The sequence below is a fragment of the Montipora foliosa genome, chromosome 6 (genome assembly GCF_036669935.1).
Source record: "Montipora foliosa isolate CH-2021 chromosome 6, ASM3666993v2, whole genome shotgun sequence".
Classification (NCBI taxonomy): Eukaryota; Metazoa; Cnidaria; class Anthozoa; order Scleractinia; family Acroporidae; genus Montipora; species Montipora foliosa.
The window spans coordinates 30,678,707-30,701,206 of NC_090874.1; the positions used below are offsets into that span (position 1 = coordinate 30,678,707).

Consider the following 22,500-nt stretch of genomic DNA (forward strand, 5'->3'; position numbering starts at 1 on the left):
TGAATTTAAAGACTATTAATATTGTTTGCGCTTGGTTTAAAAGGCTTAAGGTTGGCATTTAAAAGTGTTCCTTCAATTATCTTGTTCTGTAAAGATTACCTTGGGAGAATTGGATTAAGGCCAGTTTTTTCTTCTAGCTTCTTTCCCCAGTGCACTCTGAGAATGGAGTTGATTTGGCTTTGCCCAATGTTGAAAGATGAAACAATGCCTAAACCAGCTGCAAGGAATACTTCATGGTGCTTTTTTACAAACATAGGCATGAGGGTGCTCATAAGCATCTGAGCATTGTTTCGCATGCTAAAGTGATAATTATCATAAATAATTTATTTCTCTAAGAGAGTCTTCTTTTTGTGTCGGTCATTCAAAAATTGTTGGAATTGCTTGTTTGAGCTGCTGGATGAAAGAGGCAGAACATTTGATGAGGTCCTCCTGGGGGGAGGGGTCCTTCTTCCCTTTAAATATTTGCTTGTGTTTCCTTGCTCCCCAAATTACTTTCAAACTTGTTCCCAGCTTTTTGATCCCTAAAATTTAAATTGATTTTCTTCCCTTGTTCCCTAAAATATTTTGATATTGTTAATCTGTTCTCCAGTTCAAATTAGCCATGTTCTCTTCTTCCCCAAAACCCCTGGGAGTGCCTCTTTGATGTTGATTCTCGTATTGGCCTAATAGTAATTCACTGTAGAATTGCAAGACAAAGCAAGTTCTTATTTGGGAGTGAGGGAAAAGTTTTGAATAAATTTTCGCACAATACAAGAAACACAATTTTGACTGCCCCTTCTAGATCTTGCCCTTTTTGGAAATAATCAGCTTCAGTTTGCACCTTTCTGGCGACCTGCGGGAGGGCAAGCTCTAGAAGCTCTTCCTTACTGAGCCTTCGCTGAAAAACTTTCGAAGTCTGGCTTTCCGGTGTTAGGGGCCGAGGTTTTTGTGCAAAATTCATCAGCGGCTTCCTTGCAGCTTATAAAGGGTGTTCCTTCGGGCAATGGTGGTCAGTAAAAGTTTTGTAGTGCTTATACAAATTTTCGCTACTTGAAAATGTCAAATATCAGCTTGGCAATTTTTCTTTCCCGATTCTCCATTTAAAATTCACGTGAAGGCTATTAATAAAGGGCCAGAAAACCATTTAAAACATTTTGTGGCAATTTTTTTGTCAACAAATTTGGGTTGTCGGCGAGCAGAATTCGAACGTAAGCTGTTGTGCTTTGGCTGTTATTTGTGCTTTTTCTAACTATTCTAAGCCGAATTTAGGCTGGTATTTTCGAATCAAGTGTAAGAAGACTGCAAAACCGTATTGATAACCTATTTATTTGTGTTAACTTCGACGGGGTAGATCGACAAATGTCATTTACGCACAACCGACACGGACTGTTTCCGGTGAAAGGGCAAATGATTGACAGGATAGCACAGTTTTGACTGCCGCGCGCACTGCGGGCGCGGATTCCGTATGCAAGGATGTTGAAATAAACCAAAAGATTACATCAATGTCGCCCACTGTCGGGCCCCGGCTCTAATTTGGGGCTTATGCAATTGACTCAGGCACTGAGGCAGTGGTCACTCTGTAATTATCGATCAATTAAGAGGGGCAGCAGTGGGTAAAAAAAGGTTCGCGGTTTTTCAAAGTTACTATTGACGAAATAGCCTAGAATATATAACGTGAATTACCGCTCAAAGCGGTTGTAATAGCTTGCTTTCCTTTAACCTCGCATTATCAGTGGATATTCTTTCCGAAAACCATCGAAAGATATGGTATAATCTTGAGTTTTGGTCTTTTTTAGTTCTCAGCATGGGAAAAGCCAAGAATGTGTTAATTACTTTGAAAAAACTAACGAAACATATAATTCTTAAGCTTCTTGAATATTGTTGGACAAAGGATTTTGGAAACTGACAAAGAATCCTTTGGAAAGAAGCAACAGATGAAAAGTCGCTGAACAAATTAGTATACTTTAAGTCCTTTTTAGCCCCATTTTGTCAACAGTAAGTGAGTGCGCGTTCAAGATGTATAGATTTGTATGCGGAAAGTACGCAGTTGTAAGAGAAGTCAGCGATTCTTTCTTGCGTTTTCTCTAAACAATGTGTTTGGTATATTGTCCTTAAGCATCATGAAACAATGTCATCAATTTACCCTCGACGCCTCTCCAGAACTCCAACAGTGTTCATACTCTTGTGATCTTATCACAAGACTGACTTTTTTTTGCTCGAAGAGCTTCTACGTCTCCACATCGCAGTCTTACACAATTGTCTTTTATCAAGTGGCGTTATCAGTCATCTTGAGTTAAGTACGCTTTAAGAAAGGTTAATTTCATTTTAACAAACAACTCTGCAATCTTTGAGCCTTATTACACAGTCATGACTTCATAAATCTCGATATTTGTCTTTTCTTGATTGCTATGTCGTTCTGAAGTAGCGCTGGAGTATCTTGAAAGAAACCAGAGCCTTACATAAGAATTTTGAGATGTGTCCCCTTCAAACACTAATTTAAGGCGGTTCCGTGATGTCGTCTTTGTGACAAGTGTTTCCGATTTCATGTTTATGTCCTCCAAATCCCAGGTTAAATTCTTTGCAAAATCCAAGGTTTGGATAAAATGTGGTCCCAATGGGCTGGCCTTTACTTCAGTGGAAAGACTATGCTGAGCTTATCTTGTTTACGTTTAGCGCTCAAAAGGGAGCAATTAATTTGGAACCGATGTGGTCTAGTGAAGCAGTTTCTATTTATATCAGAGACAGTTTCATGAATCCCACGCAAACAAACATACCTTCAGAATGAACAATCACAAAAAGGAATAAAACAAATTCCAAGGAGACCGTTCTGATTGGCAGCATTCTTCAAGAATCGGCTTTCAGATTGTGAACAAACCCAACTGATATCCGCGGCTCTTCTTAGAGTCAACTCTATCAAAACGGGAAAAAGGAGACACTTTACTCATTCATCCATGTGTTTGAATGGCGAGATCGCATGCGTTCAATGGCCCTGTAATGAACCTCTCATTTAGCAAAAGCTATTCAATAGTTGGCTTTCATCAGAAGGGGACAGGAATGTGTGATTCATACACCTTCAATACTCATCTAGAAACGGTTACGATTTAATGTTAACATCACCTGGCATGCTGGGACGTTTGCATCTTTACAATATTTAAAGTATATTCAATGAAATTTATACTAGCAATATTTGCAGGGCTTTCGGGAATGATGACTTCAAATTCAACGCACTTTGAATTTTCTGGAACGCAATATTGCCAGCCATTGTGACATTTCGGCCATTAACGCAAGCTTGATGTCGGCATGAACATTCTCAGAAGAAGTAATCTAAAACCGCTTGAATTGTTAAGCGCAAATATATATTCCATTCCCAAAACGCCAATGAAATCAATCTTGTGTCGCCGGCGACTGAAGAAAAACAATGGAATTCTCATTTATTTGTGAAGTAAATCGGCGTAGTTCCGCCTTTACATAATTTTGAGAACGGGTTTTTCGCCAAGCGGTCATTAACATTAAGATGATAAAAAGTCCAACTTAGTAAACAACCATATTATAGATGTAACTCAATGATAGCCCGATGGCGACCAAGCAATAAATCATCTTAACCCACACTCTCATCATTAACTCAGAGGTCACAGAATGCCGATGAATCAAACCTCCCTGACGTGTAGATACCGACACGAAATACGGCAAAAGGAAGAGGCCAAACATCGAGCCCATACTGGAGAACTGAATACGATAACTTGGTATATAAAAGCATAAAGCTTTTTGGACTTTGAGCAACGTGTAAGCTATGTGATGTTCGTGGCATCTTGGTCATCAATCATTTGAGATGACTCTGCCACTTAAGAAGATAGCTTTCAGATACAAATTTGAAAAATGTCCTGATGAAATTCTCAGTCAAATAAAGGACATGCTTAGAAGTCACATGGAGACTGAATAAGCTTTCACCTGTGCGCTGGCCAATAAAATTGGTAAAACGGTTCGGTCGCGTTAAGAGCGATGCATGCAATCAATGTCTGAGCCAGACAAACTTGAATTGTTGTGATTTCAATCAGTGTTTGACCCTCCCCGACACTACCACCTACATGACGGAAATCCGAAGAAGGCAAATAAGTTCAATACTTACGCAGCTGACAATGAAAAATTCTTGATTCTCTGTTTAGGTGCTTTGATTCTGCAAGTGTTTCCTAGCCGGCCGAGGACACATTTCACCCCGAAAGGCAATGTACACGCCAATCACTTGCACAATTACTGTCTGTCAAGATACTGATTACACCACAAAGATAACCTATTGTTTCCAAACAGTTCCCAGCCTAGGACAAAAGGCGTCGCTTACCCAATCTGTTTTCCTTTCCTTAACGTTTCACTCCTTTACTTCTCGAATACAATGTCTAAATAAACAATGAGCTGAGCTTGGATTAAAATAGATTTGTCGAAAGGAATGAAATGGGACCATGATACAAGTCCCAGTCGGACATTTGTGGCCACATATTGAGTGGCATAAATGTCACAGATCTACGGAAACTCCACACGGGTATGTACAGGCGACAGCTTTCTCGATATCAAGATACTTGTCTGGAGGTCAGATAACGCTAATGTGGCGAAGTAGCATAAAATGGCGATCGATAAGGACAGCCGCGATGGTATGGATTAACGACTATGAAATTTTCCTCCATGCCATTGGGGTTTGCATCACAGTAAAATGAGCGATTGTTGATTGAAACCCAATCCGTTAGAATCTCTGCGTTTGAATTAATCGCAAACATTCGATTTTCACACACTCGACAGCCAATCATCAGCAACTGAAACAGGGATCGAATAATTAACATAATTTAAAATATCCACTAAGTGTGAGGTATTTACAAATGTAGATAAAGATTTGCTCGATATTTTCAACACCACTCAAAAGCGAGGCTCGATCAAACAAAATGGGAAAAGCAGGCTTATGTGTGAATTAAATGATCATTTCAATTGCTTGGGTTCCATTGCTAGCCCAGGACGATCGCTTGCTTGTGATTAGAACGACACATTAAATTAATAGAAATTTATTTCCTAACGACCCATATTAGTTTAAATCGATTATAACGACAATGAGCCACGTAAGTCACATCGCACACATTAAGCTTAGTTCCTGACGTGAAAACAACATTGAAAACGAATTTCTGTCATTCGTCTATCATCTATTCAAGTAACAAAGTCGGCAAAACGCAGAGGCACCCAACGTCAATTTTCGGAAAATATCTGTTCGGAAGACGATTTGAGATCTAGAATTTTCGGAACATTTGTGTGAAATTTCTTGCTTGCCTGCCTGTCCTAGGATTTTCCAACGGCTTAAAAAGTGATATAATTGCCCATTTTTAACGTATTTTTACCCTAAAAAGGTCCCCTAGAATTTTCGGGAACCTTTTTTCTGGCTAAAATTTTCGAAAAGGTAAGTTTTGATCCCTATAATTTTCGGATCACTAGACTTTCAGCTAGGAAATCCGAAGAGTTGAAAAATTGTTACAGATGTATATATATGTCTTTAATAATATTTTGTAGATTATAAATTTTTAATTTAGATAATTAGTTTTTTCACAAACGAAGAGCCACCATGAGGAAGTGTTGTGAAATAAACCTTTTACTTACTTACTTACTTACTTACTTACTTACTTACTTACTTACTTACTTACTTACTAAAATACGTTTAACGGTGCTATGTCTAAATGGTTTTGAACTATATTCTCGTTGGGTGCCCCTGAAAACGTATATTGATAATTTTAGAACAAACGAAATCGAAATAAAAACACAACTTTCGCGGTCACGCCAAAACGCAGACTGCAGACTGTGCAGACCGTGCAGACCAAAGGGTAAAATATGGCGTTAACCTCACTATTATTGAGAGCTAGCCGTAAACAGGCTAACCTGAATGTTATTTAGGCCTAATTAGGCTAACCGAATGTTATTTAGGCCTAATTCAAGGGAACCGAATTTTCATTTTACAGACGGTCTGCACAGTCTGCAGTCTGCGTTCTTCAGTGTCCTCAACTTTCGCGCCTGAAAAAAGAATTAAGAAATATTCCTCGAGGCGAAAACACGGCGAAACAATGATGTGTCAAATGCAACCAGGACACCGAATATTACTTTCAATTATTTTATGTTCCGTCCAAACGTATTCGTTTTCATTTGAAAATGTACGGATACGGCTTCGATCCACACGTATCTGATGACAAACGATTACTGAAAACGGAACTTTTCAAAAACTTTCTCCGAAGTGGAACTTTTGAACGCTGTTTTCGCGTGTGCGTGTGGACAGACGAGAACGGAACTTATCGAAAACGCTGACGCCACAATATCGGTTCCAATCCACTCCTCGCAGTACTATACACGATTCAAGATGGTGGACAGACGCTTTTTAGCTTTACTATTTCTTCAAGCTGACTATTCCAGAAGGCGACATTATAGAGAGATTAAGCATCGCGTTTACGTGAAAAGGGCAAACGCGAAACGGTGGGCTGATGCTTGTCATAAAAGCTAGCCTGTTCCAGGCTCTCAGGTAGTAGGGTGGGCACAAGCACAAAGGGAACGCGAAAATAAGACACGCGCGGGATCTCCACGCGTTTCGTCGCACTCGTTTTCTCATATTTGCGCTTTCCCTGCTTTCTCGGAGCCTGGAACAGGCTACATAAAAGCATGACAAATATGTTATCGTTCTCTTTTGGAAAGTTTCTTGATACGTAAGAAATGAGCCCATGATCAAACGAGTTTTTTCCATTTTTGGCAAAACGCAAATTTTAGTCCGACGTTTGCCGTAAAAGTGATTATTAGTCTCTCTATTATTAGGTTATACTTTTACCACTACCGGTGGTTACCAACCAAGTCCTGGACGATTTTGCGGTTAGACCTGGACATACTTGTGCTTGGTGGGCCAACTTTCTAGCCCAACTGAGTTATAGTAAAAGCGAATCCTTAGGAGTCAAGCATGCGCAGTCGCATTATCATAAAAAGTTATCGTTTCAAATCGATTCATCGTAAACGTAAACGTGTGGACGGGCAAAAACAATGCGAAAACGCTACGGGTGGACGCGGTTTTTTTTTTTTTTTTTTGGAAAACGAATACGGATACGTGTGAACGGGGTCTTCGCCAAGTCACAAAGTAAAATCACAGCTAGTTGGAAAAAAACATGACAAGGGAAAAACAGTAGGGGGGATTATAAAAAAAAATTCTGCGTTCTTAAGTTTTAAACAATCCAACGGCCAAAATCAGTATATTCTAATGAGAAGCCGAAAATATAATAGTTTAGAAAATGTCAGCGGCTCCGCGGCCAGTTCGTTCTGGGTGCATTCGAGCTGGTCCATCCTTGTTCATTCCTAGACGTTAGATTTTTTCCTCGTTGATTCTTCAAGAGTCTCTCAGGTAATACACACGCTCTGAGACAAGAGAAGTGATTCGATCAAAATATCTGCGAAAAGAGGTTCTCAGTTAAGAATGGCCCGATTGAAGGAAATACAGGATGAATGCGGTGATGACAATCCAAATATGATCTAACGAACGACATGATACATGAAACAGTGAATCATATATTGAACTGCGGATATGAAATTCAAATGAAGCTATCATGATCCTCCCAGTTATGAACAATTGCGTAGAGAAGCACTGAGCAATGAAGCCACTGATGTTGAGAGCTGGGTTCTAATGTTCCATTGATGAGTGAATCAGCGAATGAAATGATACATGAAATTAACCATATATTGAACTGCGAATAGTTTATGAGACAAATGGAAACGCCAGACGTGATCTCCATTGACAATTCAGTACTGAGGAAATGATGGGGCAAAGAGCATACTACGTTTATAGGAAAGAAGTCCTCAGATTTTTAAGTATTCTGCATTTTTTTTTCTTCTAAGGCAGGTTTCCCCCACGTTTCTTTTGGAATCACTGTGAGTTTTCGGACCACTGTTTACGAACCAATTGGCAGTCACTCAGTTTTATCACCCCTGATGAAGACAGTAGACATGGGTGTCTAAGCGTTGGGACTTTAGCCTGCGTAGCTGGCTGTTTTTTTTTTTTTTTTTTTTGGAGCGCGAGAGATTTGGAGAGGCGCAAGTATGCTGGAAAGGAAGAACCGCCTGCAAGGATTGACAACCTTTTCGATTTCCAGCCTTTGGAGATTCAACCAATGAGAGAGGAGGCGGTAAGACGAATATTGCGGCTTGCACCAAACAAAATAATCTACGGATGATTGCGGCAAATTTGAGAAACCCTTTTCCTCCTCAGTTGAAAACGGAAAATTTTAAAAATAGTTGCAAATTGGCTTTTATCAGCTGAAGATTCACATGGGTAATTTCAGAAGACTTAATACATTTCCACGCAAAACCTATTGAGCCTATTCAAGATATCAAAGCGCGAAGTATGTCTAAACGTGACGTCGGCTGAACGTTTGGCCAAGATTGGTCTGAAAATAGCAAAATCAGACATATTTACTGATCTTGTATGTCATGCCTGTGGAAGGAAAGTTCTAAATGTATTTTAAATTTAGGCGAAAGAAACAAGTTCGAGCCAAGATGACTTAAGATTATATCATAAAAACTCTTATAGCTATTAAAAAATAGTGAGGAAAGTGGAGTGAGAGTCAGGTGCCAAATAGTAATACATATAAAAGTCCAGGATGGGTTATTCAGACACAATATTATCACAAACTCCTCCTTGAAAATCTATCGAGAAACGTGCTAGAGCCAAAAAATCACAATAATATTATGTAGGAAGCTTTGAGCGCTCCGAATGAAATTTTGGAATTCTCGCATTAGCCTCCGAAAGCTGGCTAAAATTTCGACTTCTCGCCACCAAACAATGGAAGATTTAATTAGAAACCCTACTACAGAAGTGAAAGTGGCTATTGCCATCCGAAATGAGCATGTAGAACTGTTGAGCTCATTTCAGGATAAAACTAAATCAATGATCATGAGTCTATGTAGGAAGAAATGCACAAAGGTGGCGAGTTTATCCTAATCGTGCATCCTTACGTGCGAGAAGGACTGGCGGTTTCTCTGAGAAAAATTTCAAGGTACTTCAAGAATATTGCAATGACGAAACACATTCAGTCTTAACGAGAAGTCGGAATCTGACGATTTGGTTGCATTTTGTACTAAAGTAATAGTTTGTGAGGGGAATATTCTGACGATTTGTGTCGCGTTCTGAATGAAAATATTACGTGACACCACTATATCTTTGGGATTAATCAGATTAATCAAACATTTGAAAGACGTGTACTTATCCAATCAAACCTGTGCGTACGCCGCCAGCGTTCGGACTACTCGAAAAGTCGCCGGTCAATCCTGTCAGGCGGTTCTCCCTTTCCTCCGGGAAAACAGCTCGAGTTCTCTTGCGAACCGCCAGCTATACGCAGGCTATTGGGTCTTTGAATCTACCTTCAAGTTTATTCAAACCAGAGTAGCATCCCTGACTATGCCTAAGGCCTAGAGTTAAGATTTGACCCTGGGGAAGCTTTTTCAATGTATTTATTTATTTTTCATGTCTTTCTGTCCATGCGGAAGATCTCAAAGGCCAATTGAAATTTAATTTTTGAATTGTGTTCATTTATTTCTATACGTTTCCTAATTTATTTTCTCATTCATCGATTGTTGTATTAACAAAGTACTTTTTAAAAAAAATAAAATTGTCTGATCTCATACACTAAAAGTTTGGTTTTCTTCTTCACACCAAATATAACTGAAAGTTCTTTTAAGGGCGGTGCTTCCTAATAATCGATAATAAAAATATTTTTTTCCCCAGGATATGACTACGCAGAAAAGTAGATCTTAGTTTGGGTTATTGGAATGTGAAATGATAATAGGGTAACCATGCATTTTTCGGGGAAAATAAGGTTTGATTTTTGATAAAGTGGAAACTAAGAAAATTGTTTCTAGCTTTTCCAATAAAGTATGGCGTTGTGAAAACTGTTCCATTACGATTTCTTTTTCTTGGTCTTTTGCTACAGGAGACGTGTGCTTTGAACTGAAACCGAATAAATCCTCCGTGGCAGTGCGATGAAAAAAAATTAACTTGAAAAATTAAAATCAGCGGGTGTCCTAATCATTGCGTGATGCGCAGAAGAAATGCGTGATAACAATAGGTTAGACCGTCCTTAAGACGACCAAGAGCCATGAAGGCTTTCTGGTTAGTGAAAGGGTAAATCCATCTCGTTCAGGACAACTTAAAAGTCACTTAGCCAAACTCAAAGTTTTAAATCAAGCCGTTCAACAAACTAACAAATCTGCTGGCCTGAATACAGGCCATTTAATGCGTCTTGTTTAGCTTGATCATGGTATAACATAAGGTAGAGGGGGGGGGAGGTGGCTCTTATCTAAAGAAAGACAATGGATGCTACAAAAAGGTTCTATAGATCGTTCTTCAAAGAAACTTTTTAGAACGAAGTTCCTTTTTGGAGAAGTTCCTTTTTGATGTGCGCAGACGTATTCTACCTTCTGTCTTATATGGCCTTATCCATGATTGTGAAGGGATAATACACCCATGCAGAGCAACTACATTCCCTTGAAGTGGCGGAAGGGCAGCAAGAAGGATATACAAGCTACCCAAAGACATGCCCTGTTCTGATATCTATGAACACACAAACTGGGGCACTATAATACACGTACAAACTCCGTTTAATCAAATCAAATCAAATCAAATCAAACTACAACCCTGGTCAAAACGTCTTGCGACACTTACGAAAATGAGGCGCGAAAACACACCTTGCTTATGAAAAGTGTATTTAACCTGTTATAAACGCTTGGAAATGTTGTGGAAAAAGCTTGTTGCTGCTGTCCCCCCTTCCCCTCAGCAATGTTGATTGTGTTGAAAAAGATTTGAAGCCATAACGTCAACACTGAACCGGGGGGGGGGGGGACGGGGGGAGACAAAATGCGTCATTTTCACCAGCTGTTTCGTTAATGTCCCAAGAGTATTGACCACGGTTGTACCTCTCGTAAGCGACCACATCTCCTCAGCTACCACTTTTCCAAAATACCAAATGTTTCGAAGTACAATCTCTATGTTTGGAACCTCTCGTAAGCGACCGCGACCACTTTTGGAGCTAATAGTAAATTTTCTTTTGTTTTAAGAACGATGCCTACTAATTCAAATGTATTTTTGCACGGTTTTATGAATATGCGGGAAAAGCAGATCTCAACAAGTGTTATTAAAATCCAAAAAGAAAAAGATAATTAATCAACAATATTAGCTTAATTATCTCTGAAAATTGCATGGTTACTCCCAATTTTCTTTTTGGATACCAAGAGCACTTGCTAAGTTTTGCTTTCTCCGCATAACTCTAAACTGCGCAAAAATATCCCTGCATTAGTAAGCACTAACGATAGGGAATCCGAGTATCTGGATATGCGCAGAACGTAAGGGCAATAACCGTCCTTAACCTCCCGTAACCGACCACTTGACAGGTAATGGAGCGGAAATTGGATTATTAGGCGTTGTAACATTATCGCATTCCTGGGTAGTACCGGATCTTTGACTTTTTGCATGAATAAAACATCTAAAATTTTAAAGGAAAAATTCATATACACTGGATTCTGTAAGTCGTAAAAAAGACGACCTTGAATGTTTTAGATTACAGAGAATTACAACTGATTTCCTGAATTATCCTGAAACACCTCAAGCGATCGTACGACCAACCAATACACGAAGGACGGGCTCATCTGAGGTCTAGGTGTAGTGTTTCTTATGTTTGTTAACGTGTAAATCACAAGTAAAATAAACGGGCTGTCAAGTATAAAGCTAGCAATCCAATCCTTATTAGTTCACCTTCAGGTTCCACTAACGTTTAGACAACATTAAAGAATCAATTCACGGTAACTGATCGTGAAACTTGTTCCGTTCGCATCATTACGTAGTCTTTTAGAGGCGAACCATTAATAAATACTCTGGAAAGCTTACATATTTTTGACTACTAAAAGTTATAAAGTGGGTTTAGATGGATAAATGAAAAGTAACATTATCTGTGGTGTAATTTATAGGCAGCACAACTCCCCTGAGAGCTTTCAGACATATTTTGATGAAACCTTAGAAAAACTTAGTACATCTGGCAAGCCTATCTATGTTATGGGAGACTTCAACATAAACCTCCTCAATGCCGAAACCTGCAACTTTACTAAAGACTTCTTACTTTCGCTGCAAAGTTTTTCTTTTATTCCTACAATTGATAAACCAACTAGGGTCAACAGTAAGTCAGCCACTCTAATTGATAATATCTTCGTGAACCAAATCGGTAGGGAAATCACGAGCGGTAATATAATCTCGGATATAAGCGATCATTATTCTCAATTTTGCATTATTAAGTCTTTCAAAGTAAAGGAGTTACCCCGAAGAACTATGTATCGGAAATTTTCAAGAGACACGGAGGAAAAAATTCAGTCAGAATTATCCGAGATCAACTGGGATTTGGCCATGAGAAACTGTGGAGATAGTGCAGATGCTGGTTTTTCTAAATTCTTTAACAGCGTTAACAAAATAGTAAACAAACATGCGCCCCTTCGACCTTTATCAAAGCGCAAAGCCAAGCAATTTTCTAAACCCTGGATCACTAGGGGGATACGTAAGTCAATACAGGTAAAAAATTCTCTATTTGCATCTGGAAATTATGAAAAATATAAACACTATCGCAATAAATTACTTACACTTGTTCGCTGCAGTAAGAAGTCGTACTATCATTCATATTTCAATAATCATATGACAAATGTTAGAAAAACTTGGATCGGGATTAATCATCTCATCGGCCGAAATAAAAGAAGATGTAAGCCTATTGTTGCGAGCCCTAATGTGCTCAATGAATTCTTTTCTTCCGTGGGTCAAACACTTGCGGCATCTGTTCCTCCTGCTAATCATCATTTCGGTGATTATCTCCCTGCTGCTAATTCATCTAGTTCATTCTTCTTCGCGCCAGTCACTCCCATGGAATTCGAAACTGAAATTCTGCTTCTCCCTACTAACAAATCACATGGCTTATACTCTTGTCCTGTTCGCGTATTGAAATCTTCCAGTAGTGTACTCTCTCGACCATTGGCATATATAATGAATAATTCCGTTTTAACAGGACAATATCCATCTAAATTAAAGCACGCAAAAGTTGTTCCCATCTTCAAGGGTGGCGATGAAACGGACCCAAGTAACTACCGTCCCATTTCTCTTCTTTCGCTCTTCAATCGGCTCTTTGAGAAAGTTATGTATAATAGATTAAAACCTTATGTCGAATTAAGTGGACTTCTGTACAATGGCCAGTATGGTTTTCGTGAGAATATGTCAACTCAGCATGCAATTTTGGATATTGTGAATTCGATACAAAGCAATATGGATAACAAATTGTTTACTTGCGGTGTTTTCCTCGACTTCAAAAAGGCTTTTGATACTGTGGATCACTCAATTCTTCTGAGCAAGCTATATCATTACGGTATAAGGGGGCCAGTAAACGAATGGTTTTCATCCTATTTAAATGGCCGTGCCCAAACTACTCAAATTGATAAACAAATATCATCTAAAAGAAATGTGTTAACAGGGGTCCCACAAGGCTCTGTTCTAGGCCCTCTACTTTTCTTGATATATATTAATGATATTTATAATTCTTCTAAGAAGCTTTCTTTTTATTTATTTGCTGATGATACAAACCTGCTGTTTGCTGACAAGGATTTGAAGTCACTAGAAAATGTAATCAACATCGAGTTGCAGAAAGTCTGTGACTGGTTGAATGCTAACAAGCTGACCATAAATGCAAAAAAGTCAAATTTTGTCATCTTTAGACCATCACAAAAGAAGCTTAATTATCAGATTAATATAAGGATATACAACAATGCCTCAAATTGTGATACGTTTCTGGAATGCAAAGATTATGTAAAGTTCCTGGGCGTTCTCATCGATAAAAACTTAACTTGGAAATATCATATTGACTACATTGCTTCTAAAATCAGCAGGGTTGTAGGAATTATATCGCGATTAAGGCACTCTGTCCCTCTGAATACTTTAATCCAAATTTACCGTTCTCTGATCTTCCCATATACATACTACGGAATTGCTGCCTGGGGCCAGGCTGCCCAGATCTACTTAAGGAAGGTCTTTATCTTACAAAAACGAGCTCTTCGGCTAATGTTCTTTGCTGGTAACAGATCTCATGCTATTCCTTTGTTTGTCTCTGCTGATGTCTTACCACTCAACATGCTTTATTTTGAAACAGTATGTTCCCTTATGCACGACATATCTACCAATTCTGCGCCTCAGAATATCTGTGATCTTTTTACTTGTTCATCTGACGTTCATATATATAACACTAGATTTTCTGATGCTGGTAATTTATACGTTAATAAATCAAGACTAAGACTTCAACTTAATTCGTTTTCCATTTTCGGAGCTAAGCTGTGGAATTGCCTGAAGCCTGAACTGCGTAAACTTAGGAAAAAACCCTTCAAAAATAAACTTCATCAATTTTTGCTTGCGGTACTTGGTAATGAGGATGATTATGTTGATGTCTCTACGTTAATGTTAAAAATTACTAATTATCATTAATTAAGCTCTAGTAGCTCTTATTATTCATTTCTTATGTTATGTGTATTATTATAGTTCTTGCTCTTCTATGTAAATTCTAGCTATCTGTGAATATATGTGTATATCTATTTCTATTATTATTATTATTATTTATTTATTTATTAACACTGATGTAATTTTATTGTAAATTATACAATCCGCCCCGATTAGCTTTGCTATTTGCGGGTTGTATAAGATTATAAATTCTGTTTTTATAAAATTAATTTAATAAATGATGATGAAATGATGATGATGATGATGATGGGTATTGGCGCTTGGTAACTCTGCAGTTACCATAATTATGCTAATGAGGCAAAATTTTGACTCAATATGGTTTAAGCTCTTGTACGCGACCTCCTCCCATAAGCCACCACCTCGGCGCTTGACAATTTGGATGGTCGCTGACGGGAGGTTCGACTGTATTTTATAAAATTATCAGCGAAGAAGCAGCTTTTACATTACATTTAGTAACAGAGCTTGTGCGAACTTCCATCTCAGAAAAAGTCACAAGATTATTGTCCCAAGAATTAACTCCTACTTTCTGAAAAATTCAGACGGACATAAAGGAGCTATTATATGGAATAATGTATGCCCCTGTTACACGGGAAGCAATTTTAAGACATTTTTTCGCTTGCAAAAGAGACACACTTACGTTAAGGATATTGATTTTAGTGTCCAATCGGGTCAGTCACTCCCTAGATTTTTTAAATGATTTTAAATGTTTTTAGAGTTTCCTCTTTTGACTGTTTAACATTATTTAGTTATATGCATGCACCAATTCATCGACAATGGGTTTTGTTTGTTCGCCAAAAAAGAGACTCTGACTCACGGAAACCAGGTTCGGGTCACATTTGCAGCGATTATTTCACTCCCAAAGAGTATCTCGATTACGGAATGAAAGATGTTGTTGAAGAAAGATGCCATTCCGTCAAGGCAAGTTGTTCCAACCCAACAGTAGGGTAAAAAGAAGCGTTCAATATCGAATACTAGCGAAGGAAGCAACGTGGCGACCCATGAGGCGGGATATACTGCTGCAGAAAGGACCAAGCAGAACCTTTACAAAATTTTATACAGGTCAATGTTCCACCACCCCTTGCTGCCTCGTTTCAGAGACCAGACTGTGAGGAAATTATAGAGTTTTTGGCAGCCACTATGCCAGCTGTGATCTTAGAATAGTGTTATTTAATATCAGATAACGCATAATTAAATTCCCTACAGAGTTTTACATCTGTTTTATATATTAGTGCATAGCTTTGAGGAGAGGGATTAATTCAGGGATGTTTACCTAAAGGTCTCCCTCTTCTTGAAAAGCAATCATAAGGCAACTACCTAATAAGTGTACGAAGCTTACATTGGAACAAGAAGTATGAAACCCACATTAACAAATAACTGTATTCGTATTCCTAAAGATATTTTTTGCTGATATGCCTTCAAAGCACTTACATTAATTTTACTTTTCATACCTACAAAGCAAGATCTCTTGTAACAATAAACAACAATTAAAACAATAATTATGCAAAGAATACAATGTATGGTGCTGGTGTCTCGTCAGCTCACAGTTTTCCTCGAGCTTCGCTCTCGGAAAACTGTTCGCTTCTCGGAACAGATAATGTCTGCGGACAAATATCCGAGCATATTTTCGCGCCAAATGAAGGCTATTGTTTATATATTACAGTAGAATCCCAACTATTCTGGGGGCTCTCCTTTCGTCAACTGACGCTCCCTTTCTGTTGCGCAATTGTCAGGAACTGTGATAAAAAAAAAATTGTTGTCAGTTTTCATGTTTGAAGAAGAAGACCGTTGCGCACGCAGTCAATTCACTTATTGACGTCAATTCGTCACACGGTATCTTTCATAATTCCGCTCCGGAATCTGTAATCACATCTGGAAAAAAAAACATTTCGAGTAGTCGCAATAAATGAGGAGACGACTACACAAGAGAGAAGGGCACAGAATTCGACTTCTCCTGTCTTCAGCACGTTGTCTGGCGGGGATTTTGTTATTGATCCGGTCCGTGTTTGTCAATCCGGTCAGGAGCCTGATCCGGTACAATCCGATTCGACTCGCTCCGACCCGATCCGATCCGGTCCGGTCCGGTTCGATCCAGGTTTTGCCAACGGCCATTTCAGAGTCAACTGTCAATAGCCAGCAAATAGGAATGACGCTAAAATTAGAAGCCATAAAAAAGACTTTTTGAGTCCAAGGTCAAAGAAGAGTTTTACTGATGCATTATGTATTTCATTGAAACACGCCAGGTTGGCTTGGTACAAGAATCAGCAAAATACGGCAATGCAACCAAGAAAGGACGAACTTCAAACACGATCTGCTCCAAAACTTAAATAACGTTTGGGTGCTTCAAACAAACTTCTGAAAACTCAAACTAGTGAGATTTCCCTCTAATTTTACGAGAACTCATTGCGATTACGTGTTTATAACATAAGGGCAAAATTTTCTTGTCATTGCCGAGGCACAACGAAAACCAGTTGGACAAACGGATTAAAAAAGCACTTGTTCTCTCGCATTTTAGAGAAAAACAAACAAATCAACTTTTTCTTTATATCCAAAAGAGTACAGATAATTGTTATTAAATTCCAGTTGACAACGAAAATTCGATTTTTGATTAAACCACCTTTTAAAAATACGCATCCACTTTAAATAACGCATCCTTAAAAATAACAAACGGTTTAGTGCCCAAGGAAGCAGAGATATAAACGAGTAATGTAGCAAATTCAGGAAAAATTAGGGGGTTACAAGATCAGCATTTACGGATGCGTCATCCACTCATTCGAGTCCGCGCGTGAGTGGAGCTACAGGGCAACACAAATAGATTTAAGTGACCATTAAACCGTTTGTGTAGAATTTTTGTAGTTTTCGTGAATAGGAGATGTCTATTTATATATATAGGAATTAGGAGAATGGTGAGCGAAATTAGCGTTATTTGTCTATTTCTGGTCACCCATTTGAATCATGAGCTGACGCGAGCAGATTATATTACGAATTGCGTGTGTGGCTTACGCGCGCGAGCTGAAAACTCTTTCGAGCCTCCTTAAAGCTGAATTTGTAAAGACTGTGAGACAGGTCGAAAATGAGGATGCATCAGGTTATCGAACTTTCCGTCTTAAGGAACGTTTAAAGGATAGGTTTCCACAACTTGTGTTCCACACTCCAAAAGTCCGCAACAAGAGCGAAATAGTTTATGTCGAATACTTATGTCAAGGAAGTGTTGAGGAGAAGATGCTTACAAATGAACAAAGTGATGTCGAAACAGAGGATGAACTAGTAGGAGAGGAATACGGATCAGTGATGGAGAGCGATAATCGAGTACCATTAATTAAGAGAGTACTACTGACTCGGTTGCCTTAGAGCTTAGAGAACATATCCGTAGTTACGCTTCTTCTTGATACGAAAGCTGGCCTTCACTCTCTTCAGATATAACGGGTAATAGTGTTAAGAGTGGTGTCTCCTTTGCTATTCAACTTCATGGCATGGGTGCTTGGATATTCAGATGATCCTGAGGACTCCCATTACGTTGACATGGATGAGAACATCAGAGTTACGCTATTTTTGCTGTGTCAGGACGTGGTTTATAACAGCTCAAAGAGGCAAGACCCAGACACCAAAGTCCCTAGCTCTATCAATCGCTGTCAGGCAGATGTCTGGGTGTTCGAGCACAATCAGTGTTCTAAATGGTCTAGGACATTGTGTATCTTTGTCATCCACAATGGCGTATGACACTGCCATCGCGCAATAAATATTGAAACATCTACAATAGTACCTAACGAATTTGTACCAAATAAAGCCGTCAACCTAATTTATCATGACAACATCGACTTTGGCGAGGAAATAAAGAAACAGACCCATGTAAGTAATGGCATCATCACCCAGAAGATCATTTCAGAAAACCTCCAAGTTGGACCGCAAAACAAAACCAAACATCAGAAAGTTGCAGCGCTCCCCCGAAGCACCTCCATCCATCATTACGCCATTCACTATCGCTTATAAGAAGACGCCCAAGTTCCATGATAAAGGACGTCTGATTACTACGATTTCTGCCGGTGAAACGGCGGAAAGGCTTGACTTATAATTAGCGTAGGTGCTGGTAAGGATGGTAGAGCCAAGCCAGGGTGACTTTGTTCTCCCCGGATGGGAAGGCTTCAACACCTTACTATACCAGGACGAAATTCCCGATGTTTCTAGAGTTGGATACATTCCGGTGATTGATGGATCACCAACAGATTACTCAAACTTAAGAACAGCACAGATATTGAATTAATCTAATCTGTGGGGCATAAGCAATTAACAGTCATTCGTCCCTGTCAGATTTTCAGCCTACGCAGAGTTTTGGACGCCCGCCGAAATGAAGAGAATGAATCAATGAATCAATGAAACTATTGGTGGAATTACCTAATTTATTTTTACGTGGGATCGGATTCCTTTGTTCTTTTCGGGGGGAATATAAAATCCCCTCGCATTTAAATTAGCTTTTCACGAAGAAAAAACTTACAAATGTTGATTTGGAAATATTAAATACGACGTTACAATTTCTAAAATTGAAATTAGCAGTGTTTTCGTTTGGGGCACGTTCAAGGAAATTCCGCTGTTTGGAGCTACCACGAAACTGTCGCTGTCATTTATTAGTAAGTCTTTAGTAACGAGTTTCGCTCTGTAACCCACTCATCCCAAACTCGTGTACTCCATGAAGTTGCCCTTTCAGTGTTTTATGGTATTCTTGCTTCATTCCTCGCCTGAGTTTCCTTGTTGGTTACAGTAGTGATCCCTCGGCCGGAATCTTCTTTATCTGTAAAAAGGTCGGTCAAAAGATCTTCGGTGCGTAAATTGAAATTGTCAACTGCTTTCTTGTTGTCTGCACCCGCAAATAAAAAGTTGTTTTCCGAAAGCCCAATTGACTGAGGTGCTGCCACTAAAACTGCTTTGAGTAAGAAACAGTTCTGATTCTGAATCGCTCAACATGGCTAGCCTGTTCCTAGCATTCACTACGAACAAGACGAACAACTAATTCGAAATGCGACTTTAAAAAACTAACATAATAAAAAAGCCGAGAAACTTGTGAATCCCACCAGTGCCAGCATGGAGTGTGGAAACACAAAAGAAAGATGAACAATAGAGGCATTTTTCTTCAGTGTATTTTTGCATCCCTTGAGGAATCCTCGTCAATGTAAAAATAAGCCGTTTATCGGCCTTCAGCTCGTGGTTATGTGATTTATTCCCCTCGTGCGTTGCCCGAGAGCAATGCACGAGGGGAATAAATCACATAACCCCTCGCTTCAGGCCGATAACTCTTACTTATTACTTGGCGAGATACGCGAGACATGATATTTCCAAATTAATGAGTTATCGATCATAACACTCAGATATTTAATGTAGTGGGTGGCACGAAGCATCTATGTTTGTAATTTTATTTGTAGATTCCCAGACGGTTTCCTTGATGATTTGATTATCATATAATTTAACATCGCACCATTACTAATTTAGAGTTTATTAATATTTCAAGAAATTTCAGATCACGAGCTGAGGCATCAGATTTTCATCTTCAGCAAAATCCTAAAAATTAAGGACTCTGAGCAGTTAGGTAGATCATTAATATAAAGTAAGAAAAGCAAAGGCCCTAGTCTGTACGTACTACCTTGTGAAATTCCGCAAGTTATAGCTTGTCTTGGAGACTCTGTATCACTTGTTGCTACTCACTGCTGCTTGTTCTGAAGGTAACTCGTAAGCCATTTTAAGGGAAGCCCTCTAATTCCATGATATGATCATGATTTACGGTGTCGAATGCTTCAGGCCGATAACTCTTACTTAATTCATGGGTTTGCTAACTCTTTTTATACTTTTCGATGTTTGAACATCTTAAATAATTATTATAGATGAATAAGAATCCATAAAAGCATATTAATTTGTATGCAAAGCCTCCCTTTAACGCCCGCTTTAGCCGCAAATTTTCCAAATGTGAGCCGATTAGGTCAGCGGTCATGCAGAAAACAAAATGGCGCATGGGAAAATTTCTTAACCATTATATCGAACTTTTGAAGGCTTTTATGAAAAAACTGCAGGTTTTTTGGAGATGACAACAAGCAAATTTGGTATTCAGTAAGTAAAAAACTATAGATTTATGTAGTTTCAAGTTACTTCTAGCACCTGGGCAACGAAACTGAACCAAAATCGACCACAGAATACGGCCTATAAAGAGAAAAAAGGAGCTCTAGGCAAATTAAAAATAAACACCTAGCTTTAAGTTTATATCTCTCCGCTGCTTGACGTGAATACCTGCGTAGCCACCAGTGTGGACCACAGATATGATGACATGTGAAACTGGATCGAAACCAGCAAAAAATGCAGAACGAAAACATTTTCGAAACCGTTTTCCACCTGAACACGAAAGGCGTTGACTGTGTAAGAACTATAGTTGATGTAGTATGGCCATGTAGCCGCGTCGAGCCACAGAAAGCGCGCGAAAAATGAAGCCTCGTGTATGTTTAGGTGAGTTTAACCTGAGTTGAGTCTGCAATCCAATCGAAAAACCAGTAACTGGTCAGCGGTCAACTTAAAAAAAAAAACAGCTGAACTCGATGAGCTCAAAGCTTGAGCCCGCGATATGGCCACGTGATACTAGTCAGCGGATACCTTGTTTTGACAGGGTTCAATTGATCAAAACATGGATGTCCAATATTTAATGGTCGGCCCCTTACAGCATGCGTCTTTAATAAAGACGCATGCTGTAAGGGGCCGACCATTTCACTTTGAGGGGGGGGGGGGGGGATTTCTGGTCAGCAAGAATTTTTATTCTAGCAATCTGGTGTGCAGGATATTTTTTTCCCTTTTTTTCCCATACTCTTTCTGTTAAATTTGTTCTGCATGTAATTTTTTTCTTCCGACAAGCGCTTGCAGGAAATTTTTTTTCAAAATCACCCATCCCCGCCCCCAAAAGTTAAATGGTCGACCCCTAAACTAGCACGATACTGGTCACATTGGCGTACATGGACGGGTGGACGTACGGACGTGCGATGACGTCATGACTAGAAAACCAAGATTTCTTGCATCGATGGGTTACCATATTTTCTTAACAATTGTGTCCTTTCTGGAAAAGCATTCGATAGAGTTCACTAGACCAGCTTTCACTAGAATCTACAAAACGAGGTTGTTTTCTGCCTTGTAAACAAGTTGAAAGTCTCGTCCTGGTTTATTTTCCGTGCTGGACAAATATCGACGCAGATATAGAGGATATTACATGGTGGCGAGAAGATATGAATTTTATGTTCTCGTGGCAAGAACAATATCTCACTCGTTCGCTTCGCTCACTCGTGAGATATTGTTCTTGCCACTCGAACATAAAATTCATATCTTCGAGCCAACGTGTAATGTTCTTTTTATTATATGGAGACTAAATATTGATAAATTCCGATTTTATTGTGTTTCAAAGTAGTCAAGTTTTACAGATACGGCTGGGCTTTATAAAAAAAGGCGGGAAATAAAAGGCGGGAATCGTGACGTCATTGAACGATACGACACTCGGGTCGATACGACACTCGGGTCCCGGATGTAGTAGCGTATGAAATCTACGAGTGGTTTAGTTCCCAGTAAAACACTCTCCTCCATATAATAAGGGAGATTATTGCGTGACCAATGACGTAAAGTAGCAAATAACATTGGGCGAACATTAATTGGGGTGGGGTGGGGAGGGTGTGTTATAATCAAACCACACTGCCTGACGCTCGGGAGTGGGGAGAGGGTACAAATCAATGGTATTTCTCGCGACATATTTATCAAGAAACGTACCACACTTTTCGTAAAGTAAGCTGAAAATCTACTCTGTAAAGTAGCTAGATACCTACCGACGCGAGGCTAACAAGACCTGAATTTGGTACACTTTCGACGAATGATGACAAACAAACGATGCAGATAATTATATATATCGCTGCATTTGGAACTGAGTTACCTTCATTAAT

The 22,500-nt window shown here is 39.1% G+C and overlaps 1 protein-coding gene across 4 annotated transcripts in view; it reads right to left on the minus strand.

Annotated features, from left to right (window-relative positions):
• Nucleotides 1–22,500, minus strand: part of LOC138007115 (fibroblast growth factor receptor-like 1) — a 38,053-nt gene that overhangs the window by 15,095 nt on the left and 458 nt on the right. The window contains exons 1-3 of one of the 4 annotated variants that reach the window (XM_068853853.1): nt 4,316–4,687; nt 4,106–4,245; nt 2,754–2,889 (exon numbers count right to left, since the gene is read on the minus strand). In XM_068853853.1, the coding sequence (XP_068709954.1) occupies nt 2,754–2,820 (67 nt within the window). In that variant the 5' untranslated portion in view covers nt 2,821–2,889; nt 4,106–4,245; nt 4,316–4,687. Of the gene's footprint in view, nt 1–2,753; nt 2,890–4,105; nt 4,729–22,500 lie in introns of those variants that run through there. The other 3 variants (XM_068853852.1, XM_068853854.1, XM_068853855.1) reach the window with 3 other exon arrangements.